Source organism: Chenopodium album, chromosome 6 (genome assembly GCF_948465745.1).
Source record: "Chenopodium album chromosome 6, dcCheAlbu1.1, whole genome shotgun sequence".
Lineage (NCBI taxonomy): Eukaryota > Viridiplantae > Streptophyta > Magnoliopsida > Caryophyllales > Amaranthaceae > Chenopodium > Chenopodium album.
In genome coordinates, this window is record NC_137839.1 from 3,650,524 (window position 1) to 3,674,368 (window position 23,845).

Here is a 23,845-nt window from a genome sequence, read left to right on the forward strand (position 1 = left end):
TGTAGTGAAGTTGCATGTACTCGTCACAATATTGTTTGTTTTTCCAATAATTAAGTTTTATCGATTTAAGGCATGTTCGACAATAGTTTTTGGAGTATTCATTAATGGTTCACTGAACAAACCAATAAAATGTGCCATGAAGACGCATCTGTCATGATGCAAATAATTGTTGAAGTTGAAGTTTCAATTTCAATAGTTTAGAGTGAATTTGGAAGTAGTTTCTGGAGTATCATTTCATTAGATTAAACTGTAATTTTATCAAAATCTACAATATCAACAGCTTGTTGAACGCCTATATTGACAATTAATCTATACAGAGTATCAATAAGCAGAACAACTATTAAAACAACCAATTTTGCCGAGCAACGCCTTAGCTTTTCCTGCCTAGCATCTTTAATTTTCAAGTAGTTCAGTATGATTGCTCTTCTGTTTATGCCGCCTTAGAGAAATCATAACTGAAACACCACTGTTAAGAGGAATGGATTCCCAGATTAAAATCCGTATATTTCTGTCTCATCTCTGCTTCTAACAATGCAAGGATCATGGCGATTTCATCCTTTTGCGGATGTGATCTATTACTGGCAACAAATACATGAGCTTTAGTCCCTATTTGAACTCAACTGCACCCAGGACTCTTGTCCAGATCCCTTCTATTCATCGAATCTCTCCATTCCAATGCTTTAGTCCATCTTCCAGCAGATGCATATACATTCGAAAGTGCTACACAGTTTGCAGTATTATCGGGTTCAAGTTGGAGTAAGTATGTCGAAACATATTCCCCAAGTTCAATCAGACCATGTTCCTTGCATGCAGAGTAGTGATCCTATCATTTTTGCATCTGGCTCAAATGGCATATTCAAATGATCGTAATAGCTTCATCCAGACTACCACATCGAGAAAGAAGAGTAACCAAACAACCGTAATGTTCCTTTTTTGGCCTTCTATTACACATTTTTACCATATCAACAAAAATTTCCAACCCCTTGTCAACCAGTCCTTCATGACTACAAGCTGAAAGGATGTTGGTGAAGGTTACATCATTAGGTTCTATGACCTCCTTTTGCAAATGCTTGTATAATGCCAGGGCATCTAAAGCTCAATCCTCTGTCTGAACTCATATTAGATACTTTCCTTGCATGAGCTATGCATCCACATTTAGCATACATGTCCACCAAAGAAGTTGAAATTTCTATAGAAGATTCATAGCATCGTCTCATGACATATCCATGAATTGATTTTCCAAGCAGCAAGGATGTCATATCTATACAAGCTGAAAGCACGCCAGTTAGACTCATGGCATTAGGTTGAACTCCAGATTCTTGCATTTGCTGAAAGAACAATATTGCCTCCAAGGCAAGCCCATTTTGAGCTAAACCCGTTATAAGAGTAGTCCAAGTTACCACATTAGGTTCAATACCAGCAGAACGCATTTGTAAGAACATATTTTTTGCTTCATCTACCAAATGATTTCTTAAGAGTGCGAGAAGTATGGAGTTCCAAGTTATCACGTTTGGGTGATAACCCTGTAGCTGCATCTGGTAAAACAACTCCAGAGCTCTGCCACTTAAGCCTAGTTCTGCATAAGCAGCTAAGAGTGCATTCCATAATACAAGATCTTTCTCTATAGAATATTCAAACACTCTCCTAGCATTATCTATTTCCTTATTTTTCGCATACATATTGACCATGCTAGCTGCAACAACAACATCAGTATCAAGGTTATTTCGAATACAGTAGCAATGCCCCTCCCTACCAAGTTTAACGTCACCAGTATCAGCACAAGCGGAGATCAAAGAAGCCATAGTCACACAATCAAATCTTAAACCGTGTAATCTCATATACCGACACATATTAACAGCATTTTCAGCCAAACCATTCTGAACATAGCAAGAAATCAGCAAATTCCAAGTAACTGCATCCTTCTCCACCATCCTTGAGAACACAAGTTCAGCATCCTCTACCCAACCAATTTTAGAGTAAAAGTTAATCAATGAACTTCCCAAAACATTACCCATTTCCAAACCATATGTAACGGCAAGAGCATGCCCTTGCCTACCTTCTTCAACAACTCCTAAATTCGCCGATGCTGAGAGCAAACTCGACATAGTGACCCTAGTCAGTTCAACCCCTTCAGTTCTCATCTCATAAAACAATTGAATTGCTTCCTCATTCATCCCATTTTGAACATAACCCACAATCATTGAATTCCAAACCACAACATTTCTCTCAGACATTTCAGCAAACACCTTCTTTGCATCTTCAAGAACACCACATTTTCCATACATATCAACCAAACTACTTGCAACATATACACTCTCATCAATACCCACTTTAATTATATACCCATGAATTCCTTTCCCAAACCCTAGAAATTGATCAGCAGCACATGCTTTTAATGCACTAGGAATCACAAAATTATCAGGAAAAAACCCATTTTCAAGAAATTCACAGTAACAAATTAAAGCCTGCTCATTTAATTTCATCCTAGAATATAATCCAATTATAGCAGTCCATGAATATAAATTCTTAACAAATAATCTGCTAAACAAACGATTAGTAAGCTCTAATTCATCACATTTTCCATAAAATATGACTAATTTAGTCTGAATATACTCATTTCTTGCAAAAACAATACCTTTTTTAATGATTAGCGCATGAATTTGCTGACCCAGAAAAAAATCTGGCAAATTTGTACATTGTTGTAATAATTCAACGTAAAATTCAGGGCCAATTTGGACGTCATTGTTGGGAAATTGAGAGAAAAGATGTACAGCTTCTGTAATTCGCCCATTTCTGGAAAGAGAAGAGAAATCTGTGAAACAAGACCTTTTACTTGTATGATTTTCTGGAATTTGGGTTGTGTTTAATTTGAGAGAAATTGAGGAATTTCTGGGTTTATGATTAAAGAGGTTTAATATTGGGCTGATTGACAGAGAGGCCATGCAATTGATAAGAATAGAGGTTGGGATTTGTGGGATAAGGTGGTGATCTTGGGTCTCTCATGGTTAATAAGTTCACTTGGCGTATTTTAATTTATCCGAACTTATTTTGTATGTCGAAATTTATTACTGTTCACCGTTGATAAAGGATGACACCTTAATGTACATTTATAGGTCAATTTTTTTACTTGTACGTTATGCATTTGTAATTTACTTACACGAGTGTAGTTAGAAATAGACGCATTTGGTGGCATTTTCATAATTAAGTGACAAAATATCCAAGGCCAAACATAGCTTCATGAACTCGTGATAATATAATGTCTATCTCTAATACAAGTACATGTATTCTACTTTACTAGATTATTGCTACAATACAACACTGTTCATAATAGGTGAGTAAAGAGCTAACATAAAAACCTAATCTTGGCTGCATAATTAACTGCTTGTAAATTGCTGGACAATCTACTAATCAATACATTGATTTATGCCTAGTTTAAATATGAGAGCCTGAAATTTCTCATCTTTTCTGGAAGTTGAACATCTTGGTGGCAAAGCAGTGTAGGAAAATGAAGAGTAGGTTGAAACCAACCATGATAACAACCACACTTCCTAAGAAGTCATATTTGTACCCATAAAAGTCCCTTATGAACTGGGTCACCGTCTCCCCGGTGCTAATTTCGGACTCTATATCTCCATATTGAGAAGCTACCATCCCATACATGCTCCAAGACACCGGGCACACAAACGTGAACCATCTCCACCACGGCGGAACCCTCTACACATAGAAACCAACACAAACAAGTACAACATCATAATCATTGGCGCGACAATTGTAACTACAGACTAGAGCTAACTGCTAAGTAATGCATAGCATGACAATTGTAAGTTTGTAACCAGCATATCATATGAACTTGTTATGTGTAACAAAATGTGACTCTACTTACATTTCGAGGAATAGCAAACCCGGCAAAGAGATTCCACATCGAGTTCACAAGACTAGTTAATATGTTACATGTTTCTTGGTTAGGAGTCATGGAAGAGATCATCATGCCAAAGTATGTGAAACACAATAGCGAGAGTAACATGAAGAGATACTCTCGAAAGAACTTCAAAGCTGTCCATTCGAACCCTTTCATTCCATAGGCTATGACCTCGTAAATGGTCACTTGTGCTATAACATATGGAATCTCAATCACAACCTGAAAATTAAGTAACATAAAGTAAGAACAAAAATGAAAAACCTACAAACATTGCTATACTTCATAAATCAGTTTCTTGTAAAAACTTGTAAGTCCATCGAAACTACCTGTGCTAGAGCATAAGGTATGGCAGCATACAAGCCAGATGATCTCTCTCTATAAAACGCCGGTTTATTGCTGTTCATTACTGGTATTACACCACCACTAGTCTGTGCTCCAATAAACATCGTGGAGATATAAATTGCACCAATTCCACCAACAACATCAATTTGAGTATCCCTTCAAAATAACAACAATGATCATTAGTAAGCTAAAGTCTTGAAAGAGTTACTATAAATCTGAGGTAAACTTGGATATGGGATGATCATGTATACCTTTTAGAACCAATCTTCCAAAAGACAACCCCGAACATGAAAGCAGCTGCTAATGTGATCAAGAACCTTACACCGTTATGAGCTATGTTACGCCAGCATGACTTGTATTGCCTCCATAAACACATTTTCCATTGAGTGAGATATGTTTGAGGATATGATGTTGGAAAATGGAGGTCTTCAGAATTAGGTGGAGGTATACTAAGCTCCGAAATCAATGCTTTGTTTGTCCTAGGAAAAGCAAAAGAAAGGGAAAGCAGAATTATGTTACCAAGTGAAATGTTGTTAACACAAGGAAAAAAACATACATTGTTGAAAGTTGATCACAAAGTCCTACAAACTTACCTGTATAGCTCAGAATTCATGTAAATGGCAGCAAAGTCCAGTCTTAGTTGCTCCTCTTGTGTTCGCGATGTCACTTCTAACACCCAGGTTGCAGGATTGTACCCCTCTCTTATCTTAGGTACTCCATTGATTTCCTTCAAAAAAAAAATATTAGGGAGAATTTTTTAGTTTTCAGAAAATTTAAGTAAAGTTTAAGGATGTATGTTTTAGATCATTTAAGCAAATGCCTACCTCAAAGTATCTAATAAGCTGGTGACATCGATAGCCTATAGGACCGGCATACAACACTTGGCCTCCTTGCTTCAAGAGGAAAAGCTGAAATTTACAACAAAAACAAGTCATAACTCATAATCATGCATACTAAAACAACAAATTAGAATAGACTCAAGTCATAACAGAAGATAATTTATCCATGTACCTCATCAAAGGACTCGAATATGTCGATGCTTGGTTGATGGATGGTGCAGATGACAGTTCTCCCAGTGTTAACTGTGTTTCGGACAACTCTCATGATGATTGCAGCTGCCCTTGCATCGAGGCCGGAAGTAGGCTCATCCATGAACATTATGGAAGGGTTAGCTACCAGCTCTACTGCTATGGTTAGCCTTTTTCTCTGCTCTACTGAAAGGCCATTCACATTTGGGGTTCCTACTAATGCATCTTTTATTGCTGTAAGCTCGATCAATTCGATGATTTCATCAACAAAATACTAAGGCAAGAAACAAAAATTAGAGCATTAGAGACTCAAAGTGCTATTCTCTTTTAGCAATGTTAATGTACCATAGACAAACAACTTTTGATATTTGTTCTGAAAATTTTGCATAACTATTTGTTAAGGCATCTTGCTATTTTTCATCCTTCAAACAATCACCTAATGTCAATGTCATTCAGACTCACATTAGGCACAGACTGATCACATATCAATCACATATGTCCAAGTGTCAAACTCGACTATCTTACAGAAGTTTTCAACATTTAGTTTGAAATGTAGATCTTACATACTCGTGTCAAGTCTTGAGGATCTAACACGGATAGTTGAGGTGAAAATAAAATTCCAAATAACATAACTTATTCGACATTATAATGAATGGTCACTTAGATGAACTGATGTTCAAATTATTAACCATCGATAAATGAAGGGCGGTTTAAGACAAATTTCTCATACTAGACAAAGAAAAGGAGAAGACCTGTTTAGCCTCAGAGCTAATATCTTTGGATAATCGAAGAGATGCAGAGAAGATGATTGATTCATAGACAGTCATGAGGTCAACATGGATATCATTCTGTTCACAATATCCTGAAACTCGAGCAAACGTTTCTTGCTTCTTTGGATAGCCTGAAATCTTGATGCTCCCATCTATATGTCCTGTGTTTTTCCTTCCTGCTAAAACATCTAACAGTGTGGTTTTTCCTGCTCCCGTTACTCCCATTAAGGCGGTCAGGACACCAGGCCTAAAAGATCCACTTACTCCATCAAGTAGCACCAATCGATCATGTGGATCTCCCCTTTGTTTCCTCTCCTACATTACATTTAAAAACAGTTCAATTTTATCATCAAGTACATGGTTAGATCATGAACACCTCTAACAATTAGTAGCTACTATTTTACCTTTGGCATGTCAACGGAATACACGATGTTCTCAAAAGTCATGCAAAGAGGTGTGAAAGGTAGGCTAGTGTTTTTACCACTATCCGGTGTTCTGCTTTGGTTTATATTGTCTGCCTCAGTAGATGTTTCAGCTTCTTCGGAGATGAAGCCTGATGACTGCCCGTATGCTATTGTGGAAGTAGAAATCAATTAGTTTTATAACAATTACAAGATTAGTTTGTAATCAAGGTTGCAGAAGGAAAATGTAGAATAGAGAGAAGAGTAGAAGCTAAGCTAGGCTTACGTTTGAGATAGGCAAGCGCGAGGTTGGCAAGCAAAGCAAAGAAGATTATGAAGCCGATCAATGCAGAGACACCTATCCAATACCATTGGGGATCAGTTTCTGCTCCGCGAAATTGCAGGACAGACACTCCCAGTCCTATATTTGATCCTGGAAGATGCTGAACAAGAATTTAAAAGGTGGTGCATTGTTAATTAGTCATAAGAAGTTCAGATAAGGGCTACTTCCAAGTTCAGTTTACAGTTAAAATAAGTTCAGATACATACTGTAAGGGCTAATAAGTTCAAATAAGTGGAACATAGGTGAAAAGAACAAAGGCAGAATGGTGATCTTACATGTTTTTCCCATGAATGTCCGAGAAACTCGTTTGTGACCATGGCATTGTAAACATATAGCAAGGGAGATGTCCAATAACCCCAGAGTAACCATTTCTTCATTGCCTCTACAAAAGAGGTTAAAAATAATAGTACAATCAATAGGAAAATGAGTTTTTGACTTTAAACAGATTTGTCAAATGATTTCTAGTGTTACCTCTTGCTAACACAAAGCCACTGAAAATCATCAGCCACATGACTGCAAGATTTGCAACTACAATTGCTATGGAAAAATCTCTTGTCACGGCGCCAATGCATCTAAAGAGATTGTAAGACATCTGCCCACATAGTATCAAGATAAGACCATGTTTCAACAACCTGAAACAAGTTATGTATTTTGGGAAAAAAAAGTTAGCAAAAAAAGTTCTGAAATCAGAACAAATGAAGAAGAAACATCAGTAAGCTAGAACTTGCCTGAAGAAGTTAAGATCAAATCCTATGATGAAGTAAGTTGTAATCGTCCAAATGATAACTTCAAAACTCGAAAAAATCATCCCAGGGATCAATGTTGGAAATGAATATGCCCAAGAAGGGAAAAATCTGTAATTTCTCTGCTTATAGTAGACTGGAAGTTTGCTAATAGTCATAGGTAGAACAGCAAATCCTGAAATTATGATAGTGACTAGTCCAATGAAGAGTGCTCCCATATGAACTACCCCATCTTCGATTGTACTATGATGTTTCTTATCCTCAGCAAAAGCACTTGCAACAACGAATCCAAGAACCGTGAGCTGCAATGAGTCCATCCCGAGATAGTCTTAGCAATGGACCATAAACAGTAATAATAATATTCCCGGCTATTAAAGTGTACGTGATTAATCTCAAAAATGCAATTTTTTCATAGTTTTTAACCGCGATAGCATAATGTAACATGTATATATGTTACAGGACAATATGAAATTTGAAATATAATTAAGGTAACTTACTTGAACTGCCTTGAAAACAAAGATGAGCATGTTACGTTTCATGAGAATAAGTTCTCTAGATAAACAAGCTTTGAGTAAAACCACCTTCCCAACTCCAAATTTCGACTTAGTTAAGGCAAAAGGGTAACTCTTGGACTTATCATAGGGCACATCAAGCTCATTTTGGATGGTTCTTCCAACATGAAATTCCTTAAATTTGTCAACAAACTGCTTAGTAGAAACATAAGCATATTCCTCATCTTGTCGCGCCCAATATTGTGCTTGATCTTTTTTCGAAACAACCTGTCATAATATTTATAGCAAATTAAGCAAAACATTCCTAGAGAAAAATTTTCCTCTATGTTTTGCAATTACTTTGGCCTAAAACTTGCATAATTTAGATGGTGCAAGTAGCATAAGTATTAAGTACCTCCTGTAGGTAGTCAGCTATGGCTTTTCGTTCAGGGCATCGAAAACCCATGGACTCGAAAAATTCAAGAACATACACCCTAGGGCCTTGGTACACAAGCTGCCCCTCAGAGATGAAAATTATGTCATCAAACAGCTCAAATGTTTCAGGAGGAGGCTGAAGCAGAGAAATCAAGGCAGTTTTGTTCATTATATGTACAGATTGCCTGATTGTGTTAATTATTTGATACGTTGTAGAACTGTCTAAACCAACTGAAATGCTGTCCATGAAGTACACATTTGCAGGACCAACCATCATTTCCCCTGTTTTAAAATCATTACAAAGATTATGGAGCAATGAGTATATAAAAACATTTTCGAATTTATATACTCCTATATAGTATACAACTATGTACGCGTAAAACTATGGACCAGGATTCTCTCTAGTAATTGGATCGTCTAGTAACTAAGGAAATAAAAGGGGGATCTTAACCTCCCCTATTTGAACGCAATATGTTGAGCCCATGAACAACCCACATGTGAGCATTCTTCTTGTCCCACATTAAAAACACTAAAAGGGGGAGTGTAGTGGTAATGAAATCCCACATTGAAAGAATTCAAGAGTTACCACCACAATATAAGGCTAAGGGGCTACTCCCCTCATTGCCATATGGTTTTGAGGTGGAACCTCCTTGGTCTTGTAAAAGTGGTGGACTTGCACTCTCCCGTGACGGGTGCGGCCCAGACCCGTATTTAACACAATAATTCGATGGTCTAGTAACTAGTGAGAATCCGATTAAAAAAAATAAAATAAATTTTTTTACCTATAGTAACTCGCTTTTTTTGACCTCCAGAAATGCCCCTTTTCATTTGGTCACCTATAAGTGTATCAGCACATTGTTCCAGCCCCAAAACCTGAAACAATTGCTTAATTAATTGGATAATTGAAAATATACCATGTATGTATAGCAAATTTAATTTGGGAACAAAATTTATTGCATGCTACTAAAATTTAGAAATTATAACTAGGGTGAGACTAGCATAATTTATTTATGCTTTATGAAATCAAGTAGTTTTTGTTACCTTAAGAATATATTCAGTGAACAAAGCTTTTCTATGTTTATCCATAGCTGACGCCTGTGTACACACATGTACAAATAAATGTTAAAGTTTCAATTGTGTACAGATAATAAAAGTCAAAAGTACAAATGTACCAATTTGTATATCCCAAAACTCCGAATAATATAAAAATTATACTACCTCCGTTGAATTTTATGTGCAACTTTGAAATATTTTATATCTCACAAATAATACCCTAAAGTTGCACATAACATTTAACGAAGCTAGTATTTTCTTTTATTTAGACTAACCTTTAATAGCGCGTCAAGTAAGGGGTCTGGTTTAGTCTTTATCTCCTTTTCTTTTCTCAGCAAATCTAATAGCAACTCTATATAATGGAAACAACGGGCACAAGTATCAGTCCAAAGAATAACTTATACTTATTCGAGTCCTTCCATATCCGTTAGGACTTAATTGTCATGTTAATAGCGTAATTTAAACTAAACTCGGTATGGACGTACGTACCATAAGCATGACCAACTCCTTGGCAAGTGGCGGAGAAGCCTAAAGTTTCTCTTACAGTCAATTCAGTAATGTGGACATCATTTTGACTAACATAGGCAGAACATCTTTGAGGAACAAATTCATGTAATTCATGTCCATTGTACGTCACCTTTCCAGAAACCTGATAAAATTACACCCATTTTTTTTTATATAATTATAATTTAAATATGACAAAAAATTAAAAGGAAAAAAAAAAGATGCAGCATTTATGCATAGCCATTCATTTTTATTTCATCAGTTAAGAAATTCAATGCATGCATATGTAAGATGTAACATTAATTATTTATTGATAAATACGAAGTGATTATTAATTGCGTGCAATTCATAGGTTTTGAATATTGTGCATGCACTAGAATTAAATCAATTACAAACATAAGATATAAAATGGGTTAATAATCTACAGATTAGGTGTATATGATTATATGAGGACATATGAGCAATTTTTCTAGGTGGTTAAGTTTCAGTCTCCTCTCAATTATGTGTATATGATTATATAATCTGTATTCGGGGATCAATTCTTGGTGGTTAGGTTTGGGGAATCATGATGCTTTGGTTCTTTCTTGATCAATATCCAAAATTTATAATTGTGTATTAATGAGAATATACTCCATAAAGTAACTTTTTACAATAATAACACTTTGAAGTGAATAATATTAAAAATTGAGCGTGATAAATAATTGTGTTACACGTGATAGTATAGAGTATTTTATAACTAGGTAGATACAACAAATAGAGACAGGGGTAATACCTTTAATTTCGAATCGAGAAGACCGGAAAGAGCTAATAATAAAGTGGTCTTTCCTGAGCTTGGTGGACCAATAAGCAAAGTCATCCTAGAGGAGAAAAGAGGGGTTAATAATTTAATACAAACACGTTTTTTGAAATATTCTATTTATGTATCTAATTACATCACTAAATTTATAAGTACTTTGATTTCTACTTATAAATCCTTCATTTTTAAATTACTCTTTTACTTTTGTCAAAAAAAAAAAATTACTCTTTTACTTGATGACTTTTATTTTAAGTGTGAATAATATGTCATGATTTCATGAGTCACTTTACATGTTTACAAGTTTATTGACAAGTGAGACATGCATCACATGCATTTTAAGTAAAAATTGGTGATCAGATATGAGACACGCATCGTGTGCATATATAACTAGTTGTCATAAAAATCAACGAAAGGATTAAACATTAAAAGGGAAACAAAAACTAAGAGATTTACCATCCAGGCTTGATGATTCCATTAAAATCTTGAAGAATTTCCAATTTCCTCTTATGACTTGGAAGTATATGGAGGCAATCTAACACACCCTAAAATGGTAATTAAAGATGAATCAAATCGCATGTCTTCATTATCTCACCAAGCAAAAGAAAGGACAGCAAAAATTAAGTTTTTAAAAATGGTAAAAATCAGAAATTTATCCAAATACCTCAACCATATTCACCAAGGAATTGAGGATCGAAGGTAAAGCTCTACTACCCACATAAGCATACGCCTCAACATTGAGATTCTCAAATCGGACTTCTATTGATGGAATTTCCATGGAAACTCTATCTCATCAACACACCAAATTATTTAGTAATTTAACATAGTAATCACAATTTTACATGATAAAAAATAGTAATACACATTTAATATATGAACTATGCATGTTCAAATAAATGTACACAATTTTACATAACAAGGTATAGTGTAATTTACAATTTTACATCCTTAAAATATAAACAAACGAGATTATAGATAAGAAGGATAAGATGTATAAAATCTTAACCTGATGTACAAATTTTTACATAGAAAGGTATAAGATGATTTACATCCTTTAATTAAAATATAATCAATAGAAATTTTATATAAGAAGGTTTAGATGTATACGACTTTATCCTAATGAATTAAGATAAACTAATAAAAGAAAAAAAAATCAAAAACTTGAAAAAAAAAAGGACAATGCAAGAAATTTACCTTTCAAACCTAGACTTGATTTTGTGCAAGAAGATTTCATTTTGAGTCATATTTCTAACCATTCTATTCAACAAAGCCCTTTTTTCAAAGAGATTAAGTTTATTAACATCAACCTCTTTGAATTCACCTGTCACTCCATGCAAAAAACTATAATGTGCTCTTACTGATGTAGGTAGCCTTTCTAGGGCTGCCCAATTAATTTCATCAATAGTCTCACTTTGATTATTTTCATCTGAATTACTAAAAGAACTTCTTCTATGTTCAATTTGAACACTTTTGAAAAACCTCATTTTTTTTCTTCTTAGCTTAAGAATATTTTTTTTTGCTTGGGAATTGATATTGGTTATTTTTATGTATTTATACTAATATAAGAGGTTCAACCTAGGGGAAACAATTGTGTATATATACATAGAGAAAATCAAACATACGTAGTATGAAATTATAGAGAAATTATTTTAAGATGGAGGTGCCACGTGGCCAAAGGACATACACAATTTTTTAATCTAAAATCAAGTTAATTTACTCTATTTATATATTAGTATAAGTTAAGTACTATAATCTGTAAAAATACAAAATCACACTTGATACTTGCAATTGATGGTGATTTTACCTTCTAGAATTGATTTGAAAAGGTGTGAAAATCTCTACAGATTATGATCATGATTTGGTCCTGGATTCATTGACTCATAACATCATTGTACAAATCCCTATTAATTATGTAATATGATAATTGGTTTTTTTGACATAACTTAATGTAATAATGTAAACACGTACTCTCTCTATCCCATAATATATGACACAATCAATATTGCACACATGTCAATATACTAGTTTGACTTTATTTTAATATAATTAAATATTAATAAAAATTATTTTAAAAATTATATTATGACACTTTATATTTATACCCATCTAACAACATATTTTATAAAATATGGTTTTATTATGTTGGTAAAATTATATGGTCAAAGCTAATGCATGAGTAGCGAAAAAAGTCCAATATCTTATGTATTATGGGACGGAGAGAGTATTACATAACTTTTTGTCATTGATGATAAAGTTTATTGTAACATCATATCTTCTAAAACCAAGCCAATTAGTAATATAATAGGAACAATATAATTAAGAAAAGTATCTAATGTCATTGGTGATTAATGTTGGATCGGAGATATAGGGAAGAGGAGTAGTACCAAAAACCATACATATAATAAAGTTCATATTGTGAGTTACGTTTATTTGTCACGTCTTATCATTCTAAAATCAATAAGGGTATATTCTCTTCAACTTAATTTCAGTTCAGTTCACTTCAATTCCTAATTTTCTTCTCTCATAAAATATTAGTTTCAGTTCTTCATTTCAGCTCCAATTAGTTCGGTTCAATTCAGTTCAGCTCCAATTAGTTTGGTTCAATTCAGTTCAGCTCCAATTATTTTGGTTCAATTCAATTCAGTTTAGTTCAACTCATTCAGTAAATCAGAATAGCCCTAATATAAGAAATTAACCTAAGATTACTTGCAAGGTAACATAATACTCATACATGTACATATGATCAACCACGTCAATGTTTAAGGTACCACACTTGAGCAGATCATATAAGTCAACCAAATTATTTGACGTTAATCTACATGCAAAAAAACCAAATCATTATATTATGGTATTTATTATTAATGTTTATACACAGTTTTACATCAACAATTGCGTTTGTAGTCCAACGGTTAGGATAATTGCCTTCCAAGCAATAGACCCGGGTTCGACTCCCGGCAAACGCATATTTTTTTCAATTTATATTTTGTCCCACTTTTCCTTCATCCTCTCATTTTAGCAATTTAGCCTAACACTAGTGTAGGTTGTTCAGCTAAGGAGGTTAACTATTTTGTTTTGTTTTGTTTTTTTTTTTCCCTTACCATTCTCCTTGGTAATTTTGTAAAATGGTTGATACATTTCCATCCCTAAACCCTATTCCTAATCGCATCCATCCCGTTTCATTTCCTTTTCTTTCGACCAAATGACTAAATAATAACTAAATTAATTAAATAAAGTTTCGAAGCAATCACCAAGGCAGTGTTATATTATTTAAATTAGAGTATGTGTCTTACATTATTTAAACTTATCTTATACGACTATTATGATATCTTACCTTGTACGTAGTATTTTATACTATAGGATGAAATAACTGAAATTAAGATGAGAAGTAATAGAGCCTAATTCACAATCTTAATACAGTACTTAGTACTATGTATAACATAATTAGTGAACACTAGACCCTAGTGTAGGTAGGACATCCTACACCCCCTCTAAAAGCGTCATTTAAAATACTACCCATACCTTCCACTAACTTTCATTTTTTCTCTCCTCACCCTTTCTTACATTTTCTCTCTCCACACCCATTTCTCTGTAAGTTTTTCTCTCATCAAAAGCTTTAATTGCAAAATTGTGTTTAAATTATCCCCAAAAAAACTTCCAGCACTATGAAATTCAATAAAACAAGGCGCAAAATCTGAAAAAGTAAGTTGTTTTGTTTAAATTTGGAATGAAAAAAAGTATAAACCCTAGGTTTTACTAATTTTTTTGTTGCATGTATTTTGAAAATGTACTCGAACATCAACCATGAAAATTGTATATCAATGTAAGTATTATACTATAATCTTAGTATTTTTTATGGAAAAACTAGTAAATTATATCAGTACATTAGAGTGAAGTAAACAGTTTCAGAGAAGAGAAACAAAGACTATAGTTCGTAGTTTTTTTTTTATTATTATTTCTTTAATTTTTATAAATGTTCATTTTGATTTTGTTAAATGTTCATTTATAGGTTAGTATAACGCCATTCACATTTTAATAAATGATAAATGTTAATTTACGTATTGATAAATGTTCATTTTCATTATATATAAATGTTAATTTATGTATTGATAAATGTTCATTCTCATTCTTATTCATGATCATTTCATATTTAACAAGTAAATGCATTAATTTTAAAATGAACATGTGCATATATATACTTAAAAGTTCATTTTTATACTACTAATTAAAGCACCCAATTATATCATGAAGTAGTTATTTTTACAAATTTAATAAGGAATTTCAATAAGAGTGTGTGCTATATTGTAGTTGTCATGGAAATGATTCTTACAATTACGATAAGGAGTGTGTGCTACTTTCAAAAAATTTCAATAACAAGTACAAAAATCATAAATTTTATACATTTTTCATCTATAATAATGCTCCTTAATTAAATGTTCAATTATAAATAATTGTATGTTCATTTACAACTATTAAATAAATATGTTCAGTTTTGAAACATTGTATGTTCAATTACAAATATTAATTAAATATGTTCATTTTTGAAATAGTATATGTTCATTTATAAATAATTGTATTTTCATTTACAACCATTAAATAAATATGTTCATTATTTTGGAAATATTATATGTTCAATTATAAATAATTGTATGTTCATTTAAAACTATTAAATAAATATGTTCATTTTAAAAATATTATATGTTCAATTATAAAATTATACGAGTATACTATTTAAAAAAAAATTAAAAATTATACACTTCTCATTAAAATCACAAGCAAGCTTTATCAATGGTGATTTGAGCTTCTTTGTATTTTCCCTGCTTCTTAATCCTTTGCACTTTCCCCCTCTAACCCACTCAGCTAATTAAGCCACAATAACCACTATTGGCTCATTGTCCGACCCCACGACCACTGTTGTCTCGCTGCCGCCGCTACCACCGCTGCCACAACAACCACCATCTTCTCGCCACCACCACTGCCATAAAAACTGGAATTTGTTTGTAATTGCTTCGATTAGGCTTGCAATTTGCTTATTGAGTTGATTGCTTGTGAGTTAGGATCATTAATTGTTTTTTTAGTTTTTTGAAACAAAGGATCATCAACTGCTTTATTATAATTGATACCATGGAAATCTCTTCACACTCTTTATTTTATACGAGTACAATAATTTTTACATGGAATTGAAACTCAAAACATTGAATTAACTTGCAATGGTAACAAAAAAAGAAGAAAAAAAAAAGTAAACACAAAAAAGAACCAAATGACGTGACTTTGGGGGGGGGGTGTAAGTAGCAGAAGCTACACCAGGATGTAGTGTAAAATTTTCACGTATAACAGTATTGGTTGGGCCGCTCACTTGTGTCAAAAAGAAGCAGCACAAAACAATGCCAAAAAGTAGGCCTTTTACATATTGTTGGACAGAGAATGAATGTTTACACAATTACACCCAAAGTAGACAGCTGCAAAAAAAAAAAAAAGATGTTGGTCATTTAGATTGGGCTCTTATGTCACATTACTCACATAATCCAGCGCATAATTAAGTGGGTAGCAATAAAATTGGTCATGTAATCGTGGTCTCGTGGAACAAGTTGACTAGCGAGACTATGACGTGCATCATGCTATATTTTTATGTGCTTAAAATAATTATTGAATAACAATATAGGTAAAGCGTTTTATTATGGTTAATTGGTTATACACTATTGGTTAATTTTTGACAATTTACATGTAAACTTTTGAGGAGCTTTTAAACTAAACTCTCTTCTAGTCAAGGTGTCTACAACAACATTTAACTACCACGTTCTCATTTGTTTGAAAAATTGAGAGCAAAAAAAGTATTATAAACAATTTGTCTAACGTATGCCCGTGAGCACATGTTATATGTTATAAACTAGTGTGTAGCCCGGACGTTGCACCGAGTTACTATTTTTAAATATATATAATCAATGACATAATGTTGGTAAAAAAAAAAGACTTAATATTATCGTAATTTTGTTGAATCTATTCGTTTTTATTAATTTTTCTCTACGCAATACAATTATTTATGTGTTTACTTAAATATATACCAATTTATGTGTGTATAAATGACATGAGTTACTATTGGCTAAGATGGTAAGAATATGACCTCATATACATGAGGTCACATGTTCAAATCTTGTGGGATGTTTTTTTCTCAATAGTGAAAGGTAGTGGTGGCGTGGCGTACGTGAATAGTGATGTTGCACAATATTAGTGTAGATCTACGTGGAACATAAACGTTTTAAGAACGCTTTTTAATATATAAAATAATATAAGTATAGATATAGATTATTATATTTTTTTTACATTAATAAACATATAGATATTATAATTGTAAAAAAGCGTCATTTATTTTAATGTCAACTAGAATTTTGGCCCGTTCGATGCACGGGTTCATATTTAGGTTATTTCATATGTAGGTATGTTTTTCAGTAGTTGAAACTTGTGATATGAAATACGAACTAATTGTTTCATTGCTAAAATTTAAAAGGAAAAAAAGAATGAGGGTAGAACTGGGGAAAAAAGATAAAAGAATTTAGTTACATATATATACATGAAGACTATAGGATATGAAATGATATATTGGTTTAAGTTATATTTTAAGTCTATTAGTTGAAAAGACAATTTTTATATAATTCAATTCATATGTTTATGTGATGTATATTAATTGGTTCAACTTTATTTTATTATGATGTAAATGAAACACTTCATTTTCTTAATTGAATTTGCAAGTTATAGAATGTATAAAGACTTAAACTAAAAGATTAAAAGGGGTGACATGTGTCATGTGTGGTAGTGAGTGACTTGTGATGACATGTGTCATATGAAAAATTATGGTTTGTGTTTTTAAATACTAAGTATAGATAAGTATACGAAAATTGAAATCAGTCAATTTATTGAAATCTTGAGAATCCTTTATTGACACATTAAATTATTAGAGAAAGAGTGGCAATTTTAATTATACATCTTGATAAACTATTAAGCAAGACAATTCATTGCTTACATGCACATACATCCAAGAAAGCTTAAATGTACAAAATTTAGTGTGAATGTACCACACACACAACCCATCTAGCAATATTAGAGCTGTCAATTCGAGTAAACGGGTCAGGTTTGGGTCGGGTAAGAGTGGGTCGGGTCAACTCAAGTCGGGTCTATTCAGATTAATTCCATAGTCTATGCGGGTCAGGTTTGGGTTGGGTCATGCTTGAGTCGGGTCACGTAGGGTCATACTTCTTATCTGGTTTGGGTCGGGTTAATAACAGGTCGGGTTACATTCGGGTCGAGTGAACAATAGGTCGGGTATAATTCGAGTTGTCACGGGTTAGGATAATTCTCGGGTTCGAGTTTAGTTCGGTTCAAGTCAATAATTTGTGAGTTAGAATCAAGTTGGGTCATTCTCGGGTTTGAGTCAGGTTCGGTTCAAGTCAATAATTTGCGGATTATAATTAGGTCGGGTCATTTTCAAGTTGGGTCATTCTCGGATTCAAGTCGGGTTAGGTTCAAGTCAATAATTTACGGGTTATAATCAGGTTGGGTCATTTCCAAGTCGGGTCATTCTCGGATTCAGGTTGGGTTATGTTCAAGTCAATAATTTGCAGGTTACAATCAGGTCGGGTCATTTCCAAGTCAGGTCATATTCGGGTTCAACTAACTATAAATAGATAATTATCATTTTTATCAAGCTAATTACTTCCTTTGACTATAATATATATGACAATATACTAGGGAATTATAGTCTATAATTTAGGAAGATAATTATCTCCTTTGACCATACAACAAATATATACTATATTTAACTCTTAAATTTGAGGATGATGCTCCTTTCTTTTGTTGGCCTGGACCAACTTGATCTCCCTAGACAAAATGCTTTGATCAACAATTATAAGAAGGTCTAAATTGCATTTAAGGTGAATTGAAATCGGGTCAGGAACAATTTGGGTTGAATTTAGGTCGAGTCAATAACAAGTCGTGTTAATTTCGAGTCGGGTTAGTAACAGATCGGGTTGAATTTTTGGGTAGGGTAAGTAATATGTCTAGTAAAATTCGGGTCGGGTCAATAACAAGTCGGGTGAATTGGGTCAGGTCAATAACAAGTCGGGTTGATTTCGGGTCGATCGAGTTTGTAACAGGTTGGGTTAAATTCGGGTCGGGTTAAGAAACAGATTGGGTTGAATTCAGGTCTGGTTAGTAACAAGTCAGGTTAAATTCGGGTCGGGTTAAGAAACGGGTTAGGTTGAATTCAGGTCTGGTTAGTAACAAGTCAGGTTAAATTCGGATTTTAACAGGTTAAAACGGGTTAGGGTCAATTTCGGTTCAAGTCGGGTTCGGTGCAAGTTAATTAAATTGGCCGTTGTAAAACGGTAAATCAGTGCAAGTTGTAAGCCGGTAAATTGGTCGTTAAATAGAAAATTGGATGGTTCCACACACCCAAATGGACTTATGTAGGGTACTAAGGACCATGGTAAATATTTCGACAAGTTTTATTTTCAGGCAAAAAAAAGTCAAAAAATTCCAAAATTGAAGGCTATCCATGCTTTTTTAAAAATTTAGGAGGTTTTGGAGCCCGGTGTCGAAAAGTCATGAAATTCTAAGAGACACATCTCGGGGTCATATAATGCCGTTTGGAACCTGTAGACACCCATTTGTGTCTCCCCAAAACCAAACCCAGTGATGAGTACCTTTCACGTCGAATCATAATCGAATGAAGTGAAAGTGTGGAAAGTCTAGTGTTGCGGATAGTTTTAATTTCTTTTCTCTTCTCTCTGTTTTTGAAAACTTATTTTAAGAAAACAGCCAATCCAGTTTGGTTGGTCCATGATATGGGTCCAATAGTAGTATAGTTGGATGGGGCTTGAAAAGACCTTTCCAACGATATATTATAAGCCCAATTCCGATGAATATTGAGGAAGTTATGGCCAATTTACTAAACTGGGCCCGGTTTGAGCTTTATGTACGGCCCAATGATCTAGAGGAGGGCCTAATATGATTTATCATTCCTAATGCAATTAGGAATGGTTTTAGTCTTCTAGAATCTTCTAGAAGGTTCTTTTCATTTCTAATTCAATTAGCATTGATAAATTGACTTTTGTTGACTTTTCAGAGTTTTAATCAAAATCAAATAGCATTTTCGAGGAAATTATATGGTTTTATCCTCCAGTACGGCAAACTTATCTGATTTTTGAAAACGCGTTGAAAATAGGCTTGGTGCCTGGAACTAGGCCTGGCGCCTGACGCTAGTGTTGGTGCCTGGCGCCAGCTAGCCAGGGTTTGCGCCAACTCTATTTTTTGTGCGTCAGACTCTGTTTTGTTTATTTTATCTTTTTGGCTGATTTTCTCTATAAATATCGTATTAAAAACTCCGTTTTCAATCATCAATCATCTACATTCACCTACAATCAGTTTTAATTAGCATTCTTTAATTCTTCAATTCTTTCTCTCTTTAAACTTTGTTTTCATATACAAAATTCCGCATTCACGTACAAGATCTAGAAACATCTAGCCATATTCGAAGTTGCCTTCGCCCTAGACGTGAAAGGTTTAATTTCTGAGGGTTTGGTCCCAAATCTCTATTTCAATTATTTAATTTAATTGTTTTGTTTATTATTTTCCTTGAAATTACTAACGCGTGTATTTTGTTATTAGAAAGAGGTACGAAGCATCAAAGTAAGTACTTTAATGATTTTTTGTTGATGTTATGATGTAGACATTATGTTTATATTGTTATTATTGATTCCTAGTATCATTATAATATTAAATATGATTGTTATGATGCTTCCTATGTTCTTCCTAATATTTATGATTGTTAGTATCATGTTAGGGCTAAAACTTTGATTTTTATTGCTTAGTGACATGCTAGGGTTTGTTATTAATCTTGTTAGTATCATGCCTAGGATCTTGCTATTATTATTATGTTTTAATATTAACATGAACATGATTATGATTATAATTGTTATAATTTATTATTATTTTGATGATGATTATTTTATTTATGATGATTATGATTATGATTATGATTATTATTATGATATGATTATAATTATTATTCATGATTATTGATTATTATTATGTTGCTTGATGCTTATTTATTGTTATTGCTTGATCACATCTTTTATTGCATGTTTAAAGGGAATTTGTACTTGCAATCACGCTTAATAAGATATTTAATAATCTTGTTTAGGGTTAAATATGATTATAATTTCAAGTGATCGCCAATAATAGTTTATTTGTGCATTAATATTCAACCAACATAGATAAACAGGTTTAGGGTAATCTATTGATTGCATGTTAATTAGAAAGCGCACATGAATACGATCAGAATAAAGTAGAGTCCTATTATTAGGGCAAGTTCAATCTCTTTTAGGTTGGATTTGTACCTTCATCCCCGAACCCTTATTTGGTTCTAGACCTTATGGAGTTGACGATCTCTTGGATCGTTAAGGGGTGTAACCTTCATCCTATGAACGGTTTACAAGTTCCTAAAAAACTTGTTGGCGACTCTTTTGCTCTATCTTCTTCCCTTTTGGACGCCACCGTACTTTAGTGTATGATCACAGTGGGGTTCGAGCTAGTGGGTTTAAAGCTTGAAATTATTCCCCACAGAACCATATATATATGATCATTTTTTGTTGTCATAAATGTTCGTGGTAGGCTTGAATTAATGAAATCGGTGCAAGTTATAAACTGGTAAATTGGTCATTTGAAGGCAAATTGGATGGTTTCACCCATCCAATTGGACTCTTGGAGGGTATTAGGGACCATGGTAAATATTTCGGCAATTTTTATTTCCGGGCGAAAAAAAGTCAAAAAATTCCAAAAAAGAAGGCTAATATCCACGTTTTTTGAAGAATTTTAGAGGTTTCGGGGCCCAGTGTAGAAAAGTCTTGATAATTTAGGGGATACATCTCGGGGTCATATAATTCCGTTTGGAACCATATATGATCATTATATGGTTATCATAAATGTTCGTAGTATGCTTGAGTTAATGAAATCCGTGCAAGTTGTAAACCGGTAAATTGGCCGTTTAAAGGCAAATTTGATGGTTCCACCAACCCAATTGGACTCCTGGATGGTATTAGAGACCATGGTAAACATTTCGAAAAATTTTAATTCCGGGCGTAAAAAAGTCAAAAAAATTCCAAAATTGAAGACTAATATCCACGTTTTTCGAGAAATTTTAGATGTTTTGGGGCCCAATTTCGAAAAAGACTTGAAATTCTCAGGGATACATCTCGGGATCATATAATTGCGTTTAGAACCATATATGATCATTATTTGTTGTCATAAAATGTTCATGGTAGGCTTGAATTTATGAAATCGGTGCAAGTTGTAAACTGATAAATTGGTCGTTTAAAGGCTAATTGGATGATTCCACCCACCCAATGAAACTCCCTGACGGTATTAGGGATCATGAAAAAAATTTCGGCAATTTTTATTTGCAGGCGAAAAAAAAGTCAAAAATTACAAAAATGAAGGTTAATATCCACGCTTTTTGAAAAATTTTGGGAATTCGGGACTCGGTGTAGAAAAGTCTTGAAATTCTAGGGAATACATCTCGGGGTCATATAATGCTTTTGGAACAATTTATGATCATTATATGTTGTCATTTATGTTCGTGGTAGGCTTGTTATAATGAAATCGGTGCAAGTTATAAACCGGTAAATTGGTCATTTAAAGAAAAATTGGATAGTTTTACCCACCCAATTTGAATCCCAGAAGGTATTAGGAACCATGGTATAAATTTTGGCAAAATTTATTTCCGGGCGAAAAAAAGTCAAAAAAATTCCAAAATTGAAGGCTTATATCCACGTTTTTTGAGAAATTTTGGCAGTTTCGAGGCACGGTGTCGAAAAGACTTGAGATTTTAGGGAAAACACATCTCAGGGTAATAAAATGACGTTTGGAACCATAAATGATCATAATATGTTGTCATAAATGTTCGTGGTAGGCATGATTTAATGAAATCGGTGCAAGTTATAAACCGGTAAATTGGCCATTTAAAGGAAAATTGGATGGTTCCACCGACCCATTTAGACTCCCGAAGGGTATTAGGGACCATGGTAAACATTTCGGCAATTATTTTTTCTGGGCGAAAAAAGTCTAAAAATTCCAAAAATAAAGGCTAATATCCATGTTTTTTGAGAAATTTTGGAGGCTTCAGGGACCGGTATCGAAAAGCCTTAAGTAACTAGAATATATATCAGGGTCATAAAATGTCGTTTGGAACCATATAGGATCATTATCTGTTTTCATAAATGTTCGTGGTAAGCTTGAGTTAATGAAACCGGTGCAAATTGTAAACTGGCAAATTGGTCGTTTAAAGGCAAATTGGATGGTTTCACCCACCCAATTGGACTACCGGAGGGTATTAAGGACAATAGTAAACATTTCGGCAATATTTTTGGGCGAAAAAAGTCGAAAATTTCCAAAATTGAAGGCTAATATCCACGCTTTTTATGAAATTTTAGAGGTTTCGAGGCCTAGTGTCGAAAAGTCTTAAAATTTTAGGGAATATATCTCGGGGTCTTATAATGCCGTTTGGAACTATTTATGATCATTATATGTTGTCATATATGTTTTTGATAGGCTTGATTTAATGAAATTGGTGCAAGTTGTAAACCGGTGAATTGGTCGTTTAAAGACAAATTGGATAGTTAAACTCACCCAATTGAACGCCCAGAGGGTATTAGGGACCATGTTAAAATTTCGGCAATTTTTATTTGAGGGAGAAAAAAGACAAAAAATTCCAAAACTGAAGGCTTATATTCACGCTTTTTGAGAAATTTTAGAGGTTTCGGGGCACTGTGTCGAAAAGTCTTGAGATTTTAGGTAATACATCTCGGGGTCATATAATGACGTTTTGAACCATATATGATCATTATATATTGTCAAAAATGTTCGTGGTAGGCTTGAATTAATGAAATCAGTGCAAGTTGTAAATCGGTAAATTGGTCGTTTTAAGCCAAATTGGACTCTCGGAGGGTATTAATGACCATGGTAATTATTTTGGCA

At 33.6% G+C, this 23,845-nt stretch overlaps 1 protein-coding gene, 1 non-coding gene and 1 pseudogene across 2 annotated transcripts; 1 reads left to right on the forward strand and 2 right to left on the reverse strand.

The window, feature by feature from the left end:
* Positions 1–253: 253 nt before the first annotated feature.
* Positions 254–2,980, reverse strand: LOC145634307 (pentatricopeptide repeat-containing protein At5g55740, chloroplastic pseudogene; annotated as a pseudogene).
* A 254-nt stretch (positions 2,981–3,234) lies between these two features.
* LOC145636521 (ABC transporter G family member 38-like) lies at positions 3,235–12,306 on the reverse strand. The gene is made up of 23 exons (XM_081688107.1): positions 12,017–12,306; positions 11,487–11,607; positions 11,279–11,367; positions 10,802–10,886; positions 10,015–10,174; positions 9,801–9,877; positions 9,514–9,567; positions 9,255–9,345; positions 8,453–8,754; positions 8,044–8,325; positions 7,532–7,848; positions 7,275–7,435; positions 7,079–7,185; positions 6,747–6,903; positions 6,464–6,630; positions 6,042–6,374; positions 5,273–5,563; positions 5,086–5,169; positions 4,855–4,988; positions 4,513–4,740; positions 4,246–4,417; positions 3,884–4,138; positions 3,235–3,714 (listed from the first exon to the last, which is right to left on the reverse strand). The coding sequence occupies exons 1-23, from the start codon at positions 12,304–12,306 to the stop codon at positions 3,457–3,459; spliced, it is 4,215 nt and encodes a 1,404-aa protein (XP_081544233.1). The 3' UTR covers positions 3,235–3,456.
* A 1,407-nt stretch (positions 12,307–13,713) lies between these two features.
* TRNAG-UCC (transfer RNA glycine (anticodon UCC)) lies at positions 13,714–13,785 on the forward strand. The gene has a single exon. It is a non-coding gene; the product is annotated as a tRNA-Gly (tRNA).
* The last annotated feature ends 10,060 nt before the right edge of the window (positions 13,786–23,845 follow it).